We start from the raw sequence: 15,390 nt of genomic DNA, 5'->3' as shown, positions 1-15,390 counted from the left end.
CTGTCCAAATTTTAAAGTCATTCATTTCTTACAAATTAACATGAATATTTCTTATTAACTCTAAAACAAAACAAATACAACCTCCAAATCACCAGATGTGACAAGATGACATTGGGAAAAAAAGACTTTAGATACATAATTCCACTAAGATGCAAAGGTCAATTTCTACTGTTTTATTTTTTTAAAACTAGCTGTATTTCTCCAATTACTAGTGATCAAAGTTTTGAAATTTTAGGAAAGATGGATTAATTTAATATTTGTTATGTTGTTTTTAATATAACATGTCCCTAAACCTCTTTCTAAAACAGTTTTCAATTAGACAACCAGAGTCTCTTACCTGTAGTCATCTAACTGTACGAGAAATCGTACAATATCATGATGAGCTTTCAGTACAAGCAGCTCAGTGTAGGGGTTCTGGGTTTGTTCTTCACCTATTGTCTGTAATGGAGATTTCTTATAATGGAAAAAACATAAGCAAAAACAAAAGAGAAAGAGATAAAATGATTTATAACTGCATGGTATATTAAGGATACAAGATTTTTAAAGTCACAAATATTATGTTCTTATATCAAGTATAAGTCTCCCTATTATCAATTCCACATAAAACATTTACCACAAATTAATAAATTTTAGTATTTTCAAGTCACAAATTTACAAAAAAGGTGAATTTTATTTTATGTATATTGAATCTCAATGAACCTGACTAAAAACTAATGGGCCAATCCAACTCAATATTTTAGAATGAGTGTTTTCTCAATTAAAACTTGTCAGAAATAAAACTGTAGATCAAGAGTAAAATAGACTGAAACAGCCCATTGCAAGCACTCAACACATTTGCTAAATGAATAAAGGAATGAAATCATTCAGACTCATGAATTCAACTCAATACAGATAAAAGATAATTGCTAATATTTACAGAGTACTATGATAGGTCATATGTCAGACATTATGCTAAGCACATTTGCATGTAACAATTCTTTAAGGGTGGTCTCAATGCCATTTCTGGAGTCAAACTCAGTACTAGTTCATGATAAAACCCTTGTTTTTAACTTCTAAATCAAGAATAGACAAACTTGACATTACTGACACTTTGAACAGATTATTCTGTTGGAGGGCTATCCTATCCATTTTAGGATACTTAGCAGCATCCCTGGTCTCTACACTTTAGATGCCAACAGGAAACAACCGACACTCCACCTTGTTTTCCTTCCCTACCCTCTAAGACGTGACCATCAGAAACGTCTCCAGACATTGCCAAGTGTAAGGGGGGGGGGGGCAAAAATCACCTAGGATCGAGAAGCATTGCTTAATCTAGAAGTCTGGATACAAAGTTCTCACATAAAATTAGGGGAAATTATTAGGTTCTGATAATGTACAAATTCAAAGCAGTTACACAACTGAAAGTTCTTTTACAAGAAGAAACGTGTAAATTAACATGCCTCAATGTTTTCTGCAAAATCCAACCCACCGCAGCAATTTTATCCAATTGTTATTTATCCTGTCTTCCTTTTAGCAAATGTTCAGATGAGAACTATGAAAATGGTGTAAACTGCTCCCCTCAAGTGAAAGCTTGCCAGGAATGGCAGAATTGTTTAATCAAATTATATTAATGTATATCAAATATGGTTCAAGCAGGCACTTGAAAGACTTGAGTTCTGAAACAAGTGTTTTCTTAAAAAAAAAAAAAAAGGCAAAAACTTGCAAAGATTTGAGGAAGTTACACTGAGAAGTCAGGCTGCTTACTCACAACAACCATTTTTTTTACTTTGGCTAAATATTTCCTATGGGAAATTAAAGAGAATTAAACGAATTCTGTTCTTGTGTGAAATATCCCAGCCCTCAACATTTTTAAGGCGGCAAAATCATTCTACATATATTTCAAACTAAATGTCATCACATGGTCTATTCCATCCTCCAAGCCCGTGAAGAAAGTGTGACTACGGAACCAAAAATAGCAGGTAAATTAGGAAATCATATTTTTGGCTTTGAAGCAAATTACTATATTTTTAAAAAGGCCTCCCTTAATCGGCTCTTAGGTAATTTCACACCACAGCGAACGTCGGCTGACGGTGGAAGAGGTACCCGTTCAAACGCACCACGGGGAGCCTTCCCGCCGCCCCTCGCCCGCGTCCAGTGAAGCGGGATTGGGGCGGCCAGACCTAAGTTTACGTTCCTCAGGTCCCACGCGAAGTGACGACCAGCTGAGCGCCCAGGGCCAGTCCTGACCGAGCCCGCTAGGGTCGGGGGTGGGTACCTCGCGGGATCGCGCAGGGCCAGCGCGGCACGAGGGCCCCCGGCTGCCGCCCGACGCCCCCGCCCGCGGCCTCGGCAGCGCCGCGCGCGCGCCGCCCGCAGGCCCCGCCCGCGGGCCGCCCCGCCGGGACTCGGAGCCCCGTCCACTCCGACTAGTGCGGCCTCTCGGGCACAGGGAAAGTCGCCCAGGGTTTACCTCGGCCAGTCCCTGAGGTTCGCGGCCCCCCGATCAGCCATCGCAACATCCGGCCAACGGCGGCGTCTCGCCGGGTCCAGGCCCCAGTCAGCCCGAAAACCACCCGGGCGCAAAGGAAACGCTAGTATTTGCCGCCCTAGATTTGCCTACGGGTCGTAGGAATGCAGAGCGGAGAGCACAGAAGGCGGAGGAGTTTTGTCCCTAAGTGCTCCTGCACCCGACCACGAAGGATTAGTTTGGGGAGCCGCCGCCAAAGCCTGGGGTTTCGCCGGCAGAGGTCCCGAGGCGCGCTCCTCCGAGTGAGCAGGCGCTGGGGCGCCGCCCGTCGGCCCCGGAGCGTGGGCAGTTCGAGCGTCCCCTGGTGGACGTGAGCGGCGAGACGCCCGAGAGCCCGGCGAGGCGGCGAGGCGGCGAGGAGTGGTGCCCTCCGGGTGGATGGCTTTTGTATCCTTCAATTGACAGGGACCAGGAGACATCCCCAGGTTTCCCAAGAACTGACTGGAGAAAGTGTACTGTGACAGGCTTCTGCATCTGCAGGAATCTAGTGGCGCGTGTGTACACCAGATAAATCTGGCCAACGTTTATGTGTTAGAGCACAGGTGCTGTGCCAAGGCTTTACGTAAATCCTCATAATAACCCTAAAGTTCCTATTTTATAGATCAAGAAATGGAAAATCTGAACGACAAGAAAATTTGTCCAAAGATAACAGGACGTAGCTGCAGTGGAATTGGACCCTCATCTCCAAGCTCCCAAAACAGTACTTGCCCGTATGGTTCTTCACTATATGAAACGCTAACACAGAATCTCAAAACTAGAAGCCATTTCTCTCTTCCCTCCCTCCCTCCCTCCCTCCCTCCCTTCTCTCTCTCTCTCTCTCTCTCTCTGGTACTGTGCTTTAATTTACCCAAAGTGCTTTGTCTGCCCTGATTTTTGCATTTTCAAATTTTCTTCAAATAAAATAACAATCATTGATATTAAATTTCCTTTGAAAACAAAAGTTCAAGTATTGGACATGTAGACTATTTTGTTTTAAGATTACAAAATAAACTGTGATGAAAATTCTTAAATAGTCATTAATAGAGATTTAAAAAAAAAAAAAACTTGCCTTCAACCATTTCTCAAATTTCCATAACCCACAGGGATTTGACGGGAGGAAACTTAACAATGCATTCATCCTCTCTTTTTGGGGGGGACAGTACAACTTGTCATTTCTGTGGTTGTGCATGATATAGATTCACACCATTCATGTAATCATACATGAACACAGCGAAATGATATCTGTCTCATTCCACTATCTTTCCTCCTCCTACCCGCTTCTACACAATCCCTCATTTCCCTCTACCTAATCCAAAGTTCCTCCATTCTTCTCTTACCCCCGCAGGGCCCCCCTCCCCCCACCCCATTATATATCATCATCCACTCATCAAAGAAAACATTCAGCCTTTTGTTTTTTAGGATTGGTTTATTTCACTTAGCATGTTATTCTCCAACTCCATCTATTACCTGAAAATGCCATAACTTTATTCTTCTATAGGCTGAATAATATTCTGCTGGGTATAATACCACAGTTTCTTTATCCATTCATCTACTGAAGGGCATCCAGGTCAGTTCCATAGTTTAGCTATTGTGAATTGAGCTGCTATAACATTTATATACATGTTACAAGTGGAAAATCATTGTTATAAGGAAGATTCTGAGACCTCTGGAAGACACTGACTTATTAAGGGTAGGACCAGCTCTTTGAAAACTTTTACTGTTGGGTAAAGCTGTATATTCAGTCATTCCAACCTCCTTATGATAATCTCCATCACACATCACACATCACACATCACACATCACTGTAGTATGCCGATTTTAAGTCCTGTGGTAAAATCGAGGAGTATGGGAAACTGGGTCAAATGGTGGGTCCATTCCAAGTTTTCTGAGGAATCTCCATACTGCTTTCCAGAATGGCTGCACTAATTTGCAACTCCAGCAGGAATGTATGAGTGTGCCTTTTCCCCCACAACCACGCCAACACCTATTATTGCTTATGTTCTTGATAATAGCCATTCTAATAGGGGTGAGATGAAATCTTAGGGTAGATTTGCATTTTTATAATTACTAGAAATGATGAACACTTTTTCATATATTTGTTGATTGCCTGTATATCTTCTGTGAAGTGTCTGCCCAGGTCATTAGCCCATTTGTTGACTGGGTTCTTTGTATTTTTGGTGTGGAATTTTGTGAGTTCTTTATAAATTTTAGAGATTAGTGCTCTATCTGAAGTGTGTGTGATAAAGATTTTCTCCCACTCTGTAGGCTCTCTTTTCACATTATTGATTGTTTCCTTTGCTGAGAAAAAGCTTTTTAGCTTGAATCCACCCCCTTTTATTTCATTATCTGACTTTAACAGTTTTATTTAAACTAGTATAAATACTAATTTTAATCAATACAGAAAATGCAAAATCAAATCAAGTAAAGTGATTCTATCAACAAACACTTAACTAAACTTCTACTATGTACTAGGAGCTTTAGCTATCAAATGTGAATAAGGCACAGGTGCTGCCCTGAAATGCTCAGTCCATATCAAGAATGAGACTCTTACACAGACTTAGCATCAGTGAATTAAGTGCTATGATAAGCCATGGGTGCAAGTGTTGTGGATCTCAAAGATAAGGATGCCGAATATCTGAGAAGGAGAAAGGTCTCATATCCCTTCCAAGTAGTGGTAATTACCCAAGTCTCTCTTCTTTCTCACATTCCTCTCTGGAAAACAGGTCATACCACATTTTTTCTTCTTCTTTTGTATTTCTGACAATATCTCACCAACTAATAAATCTCTAGCAAGGTTATTATATTCTGATAGCCATTCATGTTCAAACTGTGGTTGTCAAGAAAAGGTCTTTTAGTCAATAGAAAAGAGAACTCCTTCCAACATCTATCAAAGTTGTGTGAAAATGCTGCTTTAAGTGAAATACTACCAAATAACACTGAGATTGGGATTTCAGAAAAAGCGGCAATATATCGTTAAAACTAACAGAGTCAATAATAATCTAAAATACTGACAAGAAACCTGACCAACATCTTGAAAATGTTTCACTTTCTGTATCACTTTCAACAATCCCAGGAAGCCAAGGCTCGGCAAATATCTCTGAAATAAAAACTACTTTGTCTTACCAGCACATATATACTAGTTTAGTTTAAAATACATACACATATACACATATTCACACACATGTATGTAAATAAAAAAAGAAATAAAAGAAAAAAAACATACTCACTCAGTTCTTTGCCAACTGCTGCTATGACACAGTTCTTAGGTATTTCAACCAAAGCACTGATACCTTCAGAAATATATAAAAGTCAAATCATTTTTTATGGATTCCAACAAAAACATTCTCATTTTATGTCAATCATTTCCTATAAGGAGATGGTAACAAGTACACAAAACTTGCCACATACACATTTATATACATGTTTACAAATGGAAAATGATTGTTATAAGGAAGATTCTAAGCCCTCTGGAAGATACTGACTTATTAAGGGACAAGGGACTTATTAGGACAAGCTCTTTGAAAACTTTTACTATTGTGGTAAAGGGTATATTCAGCCATTCCAACCTCCTTATGCTAATCTCCATCACACATTTACAAGGTGGCTAATTCAAATGAGATAAAATTGGTGATTTTCCTCAATGTACTTAAGTAAACCTGAGCATGTTCCCTGGCACTAAATGAGCAATCAGGACTTTGTGAAATATTATTTGATCTTCATCCTGTTACCTGTCACCTGACTTCTAAAATACTTTGAATCTTCAAAGCTATAGTGGGTTTTATATGCTAATGAGATGGCTGGCAGCCACTAGGTCACTTCAGGATGAGGACTAGTTACCAGAAAGACCAAGGCAGGATTGAGGATTAGGGCTTTCAGCTCCATCTCCCTACCTCCAGGGAGAAGACAGGGGCTGAAGGTGAAGTGGGTCACCAGTGGCCAATGATTTAATCAACCATGCTTATGTAATGAAGCTTCCAAAAAACAAAAGGAAGGGTTCAGAGATTCCATGTAGCTCAACACATAGAGGTTATGGAGGTTGGCACTCTTGGACACAGGAGCTCCATATCCCTTCCCTCCTGCCTTGCCTTATGTAGCTCTTCATCTGCATCCTTTGTAGTACCCTCCCTGAGTTCTAAGAGCTGCCCTCTAGTATTAACTGAAGTACAAGAATGGGGGTTGTCGGGAATGGTGATTTATAGCCAGTGGGTCAAAAAACAGTGTTATGAATGAAAAATGCCCCCATCACATTGTAAATGGAGATGGGCAGTCTTGGGGACTGAGCCTTTAACCTATGGGATTTGATACTGTCCTCAGATGAAGTGAATTAGAGGATACCCAGCTGCTGTCTATTACTGCAGCGCTGCATGTTAGAAGCATATTTTTGAATGAAAATATAGGAAAAAACTGAATTTGGCTAGTCAGAGTTAGCCAATAATTAATAGCTAAGTAGTAGCCTTCACAGCATGCTTACGGTCAATTATATACATTTACAAAATTCCTTAGACTATTGTAATAATCAGATATTATACTTTACCATATTTCATATAGAGTTTTCTGTAGGGTTTGTTTGTCTGTTTATTGTTTTAAGAAACAGAGTGTCACTATGTTGCCAAGACTTGGCCCAAGTGATCCTCTATACCCATCATACCCACCATACCCAGCCTTAAGTATAGATTTCTGAATATCTTTTCATAATTGAATCATGAAATGATTTGGAGCTAACCACAACTTCTGTGAGAAATGTTACAATTATTACTTTGTTGGAAAGAATTATAAAGTTGATGTATTAGAACCAGCATATATATTGACAAAAATTTATGTATTAAAGTTAATTTTCCACTGTGACATGTAACATATAGATGTAATTCATAGTATATAGGTAAATTTGGAAATATTTTACTCATTTGCTTATCCTTCCCATCCGAGTCTAGGAGCATTGTTGTGATCTGAAAAGTATTTCTGGCCTAATTTCTCCTCCACATGATCTTTTTTACCTCTGTTTTGTATCTTCCCAAGTGTGAGGTAGTGCTGGAGGAGAAGGAAGTAAAGTATAGTGGGAGATAAGAGCAGGGACATGGGAGTATGAGAAGAATTCTAAATGCAGAAAACGTTCTATTTTTAAAATGTTCATTAGATATTTGTGAAGTGAAAATACTAACTCAATTCGGCTACCTGTAATCTTTGGAACTAAAACAAACAAAAACAAAACAAAACAAAACCCAAATCCCCCATAAAGACCTTTGTGTTCATAAAGTCTCTTTGAAAATTTGTCAATCACGATTTAGCATTATATTTTGTTTACCTGTATCAGAAAGGTGGCTGGTCTTACACAGGAGATCTAATTTTCGGTTCCACACACATAAGTCATTCCCACCAGAGAGCCAAACATCTAGTCTCTTAAGAACAGTCAAACACTGCAAAATTGATTTGAAATGTATATCACTTTAGAAACTCAAGCAGTTAATTGTTCAGTGGTTTTAAATTATGCCCACAAGTTCAGATCCTGAGCCAGAACCATTGAGCTAAGATGTTCTCTGTTCCTGACCACAAAAACTACCAGATAATAAAGGTTTATTGCTTTAAGCCACTAAATTGTGAGGTAATTTCCTACTCAGTAATAGAAAACACACAACGTTTAAACTCCTTTTTAAATAAAACAGAAAATGCAACCTTAGTTTTTAGGTTTTAAATTAGTTATCTCCTAATTCTTCCCAATAATTGTTTCATAGGCTCAGGACAGTTAGTTTTTCAAAGACTGACCTTTACCTCTAATGGCACCCTAAAGGGCCTGTTAATAGTCCTCTTGTCACCCACTGACTGGGAGTGAGAACAAGGACAAGAGCGAGAAACAATTAAAAGAAAGAAGGAGGTTCTGGTGATCTTGGCCAGGTTGAGAGTAAGGGTATTTTTAAAACTGATGGAAGAGTTGAAAGTAATCAATGCAGTTTCTATTTCAAGAGGTCCTATGCTGTCTGATCTCTATTTTAATATCAGTACTTTATTCATTTTACTGCCCAATAATATTCCTCTGTATGGATATGCACCATTTTATTTATCCATTCACTGGTTGCTGAACATGTAGGTTGTTTCCATCTTTTGTCTATTATAAATAATACTGCTCTGAACATTCATGTACATTTTTATGTGGACAACTTTTTTTTATTTCTCTTGGGAATATATCTAGGAGGACAGCTGGGTCAAATAATTCTGTTTAATATTTTGATGAACTGCTAAACTTTTATCCAAGGTGATGGTACCATATTACAATTCCACCAGCAATGAATGAAAGTTACAGTTTTTTTCACATTCTTACCTCTTGTTTGGTCTTTTTAGATGTGAGTAATTTGGTATGTATGAAATCCCCTTTCATTGTATGTATATGTGGGGTTTGTTGCCGTTTTTTTTTTTGTTTGTTTGTCTGTTTGTTTTACATAGGGTCTAAGTTACTGAGGCTGGTCTCAAACGCTTCCATCTAACCATCTCAGTCTCTGGATGTTGCTGAGATTATCAAGTGGTTTTGACTTGCATTTTCTCTAAAGACTAATGATGTGAACATCTTTTCAGAGTTTACTGGTCACTGTTTCATTTAGAGAAATTTGTTTCAAATCCTTTGTCTATTTTTAATTGGTCTATTTATCTTTTTAACTGTTGAGAATTCTTTGCATATTCTGGTATGAGTACACTGGATTTGCAAATACTTTTTACATTCATGGATTAATTTTTTCACTTCCTCAGTGGTGTTCCTTTGAAGTACAAAAACTTAATTTGATGAGGTCCAATTCATCTTTTTAATAAATGAAATTTATTCAATTTCATTATTTTGTAAGTGGATTTCTGTTGCCTCAGCCGTTTTTCTGAGACAGGAGTCTCCTTAAGTTGCCCAGACTGGTCTCAAAAAACTTCTGGACTCATATGATCCTCCTCAGCTTGCAGAGTAGCTGAGACTATGTCTTTTATTGAAGGGTGTTGGCACCATGTCAAAAGTCTACATATATTGTCTGTCTATGTGAGATTTTATTTCTGGACTCTCGATTCTATTCCTTTGATCTGTTATCGTATCATTATGACATGATTACTATATTGTTGTTTAAGTTTTTAAATGGGGAAGTGAGAGTCTTACAACTTTGTTCTTCCTTTTCAGGACTGTTTTAGCTATTCTATTATTTTTTCTTTTTTCTTAATTAAAAAAGTCAGCTATAATTTCGATAATGATTTTGTTCCATCTGTAGATCAATGAGTAGTGTTGTCATCTTAATGATATTAACTCTGATCCATGAACATGGGATATTCTCTTCAGTTATTTAGATCTTCTTTAGTTTCTTTCAACAACATTCTGAAATTTTTAATGTACAAATCTTAACATCTTTAAATTTATTCCTAAGTGTTTTATTCTTTTGGATTACTATAAATGGATTTCTTGATTTTTAGGGTGTTAAATACTAATATATAACAAATCAATTAACTTTTGTATATTGATTAGGTATCCTGAAACCTTGCTAAATTAATTTATTAGCCCTAACAGTTTATTGTGAATTTGGTATTTTCTATATACAAGATCACATCATTTATAAATATACAGTTTCATACCTTTCTTTCCAAATGGATGTCATTTATTTCTTTTTTATGCTAATTGCATTGGCCAGAACTTCAAGTGCTATACCAAACAGAAATGCTCAGAGCAGGCATTCTTATTTTGTTCCTGATCTTGAGAGGAAGAGTATTCAGTCTTTTGCCCTTGATATGATCCTAGTTCACAGAGTATTTTTATCATTAGAGGGCACTGGTGTTTATTGAATACTTTTTCTGCCTCTATTGAGATGATCATGTTATTTTTACCCTGTATTTTTACTATGATGTATTTCATTGACTGTTGTTCTTATGTATAATTAAGCTCATATTAATGGGATAAATCTGCCTTGATCTTGGTGCATAATCTTTTTTATATGTTACTAGATTTGGTTTGCTAATATGGAGGATAATATATTGCTTTTGTTACATAACATTATCATTAGCATATTACAAACTCAATATTCTTCCAAAATGACATATAAAATGTTTTTAGTTATACGTGAATACAATAACTTTATTTATATTTTTATGTGGTGCTGAGGATCCAGTCCAGTGCCTCACACACACTAAGAAAGTGCTCTACCACTGAGCCACAACCCCAGTTCCTGAAATGCCATTTTAATGTGTGTGCATATGTGTGTATGTGTATGCACATAATTTTTTTTATTCATTAAAGCCAAACCGCCTTCCAGGAAGAGCATATGAATTTGTTCTCTCAAAAAGCAATAAAAATGTCAATTTCACTGTCTCCTTGCTAACACCCTTAAAAGAAAAATTTACTAGTTCAAAAGATAAATAACAGCATTTCTCATGTTATGGATATGAATTTCTTAAATTATCTCTTTAAGAACAACTGATTCAATGAATTAAAGTGAACAAAACATTACTTTTTAACAATTTTTTATGTAAAGCAGGATCACAGTCAAAGTAAACAAATACATTTATCTAGCTAACATTCCAATAAAATCCCTTTAGAAGGTATTTTTACCATACTGAAATATACTTTATTATTGACCAGTTCCTATGACTAGTTCATGAAATAATTCTCAAAAGGAACTTCCCCCAAAGACACTAATTTTTTTTCTCCTTCTGTATTCCTTCAACTCAGGTATTTTCATTTGAACCCTAATGACCTTGGTTTTTCAGATAGTAGGAATTATTTTTAAGGAATATAAAAGTAACATCTTTTCAGATCATATAGAGATTTTGATCAAGTCAATATTTTAATGACTTCTTCAGAGAAAGTTCACTGTTAAATTAAATATGAGCATAGAGGACACAGTACTTCCTTCCCCAGAATCTTTATATCTTTATTGTTACTCTAACAGCACAGTGCCATGAGGTGGCTACCAGAGATGTTGTCTTTTAGGAAAATAAGTCTTTTCATATTAAAAATAAAAAAAATGTTAACTCCAACCTGAAGCTCAGCTATCTTTAAAGCAAATGAAGAAACAACTCCTTTTACAGTATCTTTTCACACACTGGCTAAAGTTAAAAAGCAGTGTTACTTTCTTAGAACATTTAAGGTAATTTCTTCTGTATGAATCACAAGTAACCAAGTCTTATCCATGTTTGTTTCTCCAACATGTAGCAGAGTTCCTGTTATATAAGTAGCAATAACTAATGTTTGTAAAATTAGTGAACCTAACAGTGGAAGCCAATTAATTACATAATATTTTCAGTTTTAAAACTAATTAACATGTATTTATGACCTTAAAGGCAGCAGAAGTCAGGGCTGGGGCTGGGGCTCAATGGTAGAGTGCTTGCCTAGCATATGTGAGGCACTGGGTTCAATCCTCAGCACCACATAAAAATAAATAAATAAAGGTGTTGTGTCCATCTTCATTTAAAAAAAATTGTTTTTAAAGGCAGAAGTCAAGGGACAAATAACTCCATATTTTTAGTTCAAAGTATTAAAAAACTCACTAGTTATTGTTAGTCATCCTGTAAGTAGTGTCTCTTCCTAGGATTACCTACTAAAAATATGCCAGGTTCTACCATTTTTTTTCCTTATCCTGCAGTAACAATTAGCCTCTGCTCTAATTTACATTTGAAAATTAGAATCAATACATACGATCACAAAAATCTAGTCTTAGAATCAAATGACTGCAGGTGTATGTGGAAGAAATAATTTTTTAAATCTCCCAAAGTAATTCTATGTACTCTATTTAATCATTTTTTTTTCTGAGACAAAAACAGATTAATTTTAAGAACTCTTATTTAAGATTTTTACCTTTACAGTAGACTGGAAACATGATACTCTCTGAACTTGTCTGCCAGTATCACAATCCCATACCTAAATTTATGTTAAGAATAACTTCTAAGTAGAATTTTAAAAATCTTAATTATGAGATAACTTTTTCTAATTAGAATGAAATCGCAAACATTAAACATTCAGTTAGAAGATCTTTAAATAAACATAAAATATTTAATACTTATACTACCACAAAAATTAATTCATATAAGTAAGTTATCAACTTAGCAGAGCAGGCTTATGAATGATCTAAAATAAGCTTGAGGTAAATTTTACTACCAAACTATTCGCAAATGGAATGAGTGGGCCTGATGTACTGAATCTTTACATGCATTAAATACTGAAATTATTTAAAGTTTATTCACCAAAATAGTCTGCCATAATCTAATAAACATGAACATAAAAGAATTTATACTAAAAACCTTCACATCTATTAATTGCTATTTCCTGAAAGTTCCCTGCAATGTGCATAGCATAATTTACTACTTTATCCTGATTCAAAGAAGACACTAACAGTGTACTACTGTTACCTGTATGTATATTTAAAATAATTAGAGGGCCTCTAAAAAATAATAATTAGAGGGCCTCCTATAAAATATTCAGGATTAGTTTGACTTAAGAAGTTAAGATAATTTTCAAATTTTTACAGTACTTCCTTTGGTAATACATCTTACATCATATCTGACTTTCATACATATATACTATATATTTAAAATTGAAATTAATTTCACAACTAATCTTATTTTGTCCAAAGACTTTTTAAAATATATTTCAGTCTTTAAATGTGGCTAATTATTATAAGAATTTGATTTATAGTCATAAAAAGATATTTAGATATACATGTATGTACATACCACACTAAACAAACTGCCAGCACATAAAAATACATAATGTTTTCAGGCATTAAACAATTGTAATACGGTCTCACAGTCTTTTCACTTATTTCACGATCTGATATTGAATGTGCAATACTGAGTAACTTGAGCTCTTAAGGCTATTAATAAAAAATATAAAAATCTACCTTTAGCATTTAATTAAGGGAGTTAATTTATAGTGAAGGCCCAAGCAGAGAAAATTTAGAATTTATTTGGTAAAAGGAACTGCCAGCTAAGCAGCATGGATTTTTTTTTTTTTTAAAGAAAAGTCATTCAGCAAAGGGAATAACTCTGTATTATAATTATAGGTAAAATTTATAGTGATACTGTCCAAGCTACTTTCCTTTGTATTGTGATACTAATTTTAGTAATCACCTTGAAGTAATATTACAGCATCTTAGGAACAGTCTAATAAAGAGAAAGTATTTTAAATTCTATTTTTGCAGCTTATACGGATACTGAAAAAGAAAAAATACAGGAGTTTTATTCCATAAAATAACGTTTGCCTCAATGCAGCAGTAGTATTAAAGCAGCTCTGGCTAGACATCTGAGCAAATTTTTTGTCCATGTCTATCTCATACTATAATCACACAGACATGTGTGCTCATGTGAGAGCGCACGCGCACACACACACACATATGGTCTATAGTCATTTAAACCTTTTCTTAAACCTTTTCTTGCAATTTTTCTCACCTATAGGCAATCTGTTTGGAAAACACTTCAGTTGAAGAATTCCTTTAACGTGTGTTATTAGTCTGTCTTAGTTCTATAGAAGACTATGAAATAGTGTCACTAATTCTTGAAACTGTTTAAATAGAACTTCCGATAATCATAAACTTTTTAAAGTCAATCTGACATCTTAAAAAAAAGAGTAATGAAAGACTATAGTTATCACTAGCACTTGGCTTGAATTTCACAGATTCAATTCCTCATGTAGATATTAAAGGGCTGAACTTGTTTATAGAAACTATTTTATGAAGACAGTGTCACAGTGTCCTATAGTGGTCCAGAGTTCTGACTTTGCAGCCAGACTGCTTATCAGTTCTACCCTACACTGGTTCTGTGCCTTGGGGAAGTTATTTAAGATCTCTATGCCTCTACTTTCTCATCTGTAAATGAGAATAGCTAAAAATAGCTTTCAAAGGGCTATTTCAAGGATTAAATGGAAAGACTTACAATGCATAGGACATAAAAGCACTTAATAAAATTTTACCACTGCAGTTACATCTAAATTTTTGCCTAAAATTATGAGGAAAGGAAAGTAACTTGATCTTTTAAAATTTGTTTTTAAACACTGAATGTTAATACTGAGCAGATGGTAATTCATTTTTCTATAGACTCAGAAACTCCAAAGGTTCTCATGGGTTGGGGTCATTACATTTCTTTTTATATAAATCAAAAGGGGGAAATGTGAATTATTCTGCAGTTCAACTCATCTTTGTTTCCCTAAATTGAAAAGCAAAATGAGATAATTAAAAAAAAAAAAAAAAAAAACATTTTTAAGCCCACATTCTCCCATTTCTTCCATTTTACACAACTTGATACAGCAGTAATTGGAAAGAACAGCTTTAGTCATGGGGTTTCTACCAATACAAGCTTTAACCTGCTATTCCTAGTCTAATACTTTTCAGATGCCTAATACTTTTAAGAAGTGTCTTATGAAGACTAGAATAAAATCATTTGTGCTACAAGATTGCACAGACAGGCCCCTGGAGTCTAAAGACTGATAATGCATGTAGTTGCCCCTTGGGCCACTGTGGCTATTTCACTTTCTTCTAGATTTAAGGATATAATAACTGTTCGATCAGCAGAGGCTGTCAAGATGAGTTGATTGTTTTCTTCACAAGATTCCAAGGAAGGAAATGTAATAATAGCTGTTATCTTTTGAGTGTGCCCACTGAGTTCCAAAAGCTTTTCTCCTGTCTGAAATACAAAAAAAAAAAAAAAAAAAAAGAAGAAGAAGAAGAAGATGTCAATAGGCTCATCTTTCACAATTTAAATAATCTTAAATGAAATTAAGAATCACCATGAGGAGGGCTAGGGCTGTAGCTCAGTGGTAGAGCACTTGCATATAGCATGTGTGAGGCACTGGGTTCTATTCTCAGTACCACATATAAATAAATAAAATAAAGGTCCATCAACAACAACAACAACAAAAGACTCATCATGAATAAAATACACATATAATCTGTTTAAAATTACTTATT

The 15,390-nt window shown here is 35.6% G+C and overlaps 2 protein-coding genes across 3 annotated transcripts in view; both read right to left on the bottom strand.

Moving 5' to 3' along the window:
• Positions 1 to 2,513, bottom strand: part of LOC306663180 (WD repeat-containing protein 41-like) — a 45,190-nt gene extending 42,677 nt beyond the window's left edge. The window contains 3 exon segments of the mRNA XM_079143582.1: positions 338 to 453; positions 2,450 to 2,477; positions 2,479 to 2,513. Of these exon segments, the coding sequence (XP_078999708.1) occupies positions 338 to 453; positions 2,450 to 2,477; positions 2,479 to 2,498 (164 nt within the window). The 5' untranslated portion in view covers positions 2,499 to 2,513.
• Positions 1 to 15,390, bottom strand: part of LOC306663186 (WD repeat-containing protein 41-like) — a 57,604-nt gene that overhangs the window by 24,496 nt on the left and 17,718 nt on the right. The window contains exons 4-7 of one of the 2 annotated variants that reach the window (XR_013764391.1): positions 14,975 to 15,106; positions 12,288 to 12,350; positions 7,788 to 7,899; positions 4,150 to 5,775 (exon numbers count right to left, since the gene is read on the bottom strand). Coding sequence is in view for 1 of the 2 variants with exons in the window: in XM_079143598.1 (XP_078999724.1) it covers positions 7,756 to 7,899; positions 12,288 to 12,350; positions 14,975 to 15,106 (339 nt within the window). In the remaining variant the exon portion in view is untranslated. Of the gene's footprint in view, positions 1 to 4,149; positions 5,776 to 7,646; positions 7,900 to 12,287; positions 12,351 to 14,974; positions 15,107 to 15,390 lie in introns of those variants that run through there. The other variant, XM_079143598.1, reaches the window with a different exon arrangement.

Source organism: Sciurus vulgaris, assembly GCF_902686455.1.
Source record: "Sciurus vulgaris genome assembly, chromosome: 6".
Taxonomy (NCBI): domain Eukaryota; kingdom Metazoa; phylum Chordata; class Mammalia; order Rodentia; family Sciuridae; genus Sciurus; species Sciurus vulgaris.
The sequence above is the reverse complement of the archived record's forward strand: the minus strand, read 5'-3'. Positions and strand labels throughout refer to the sequence as shown.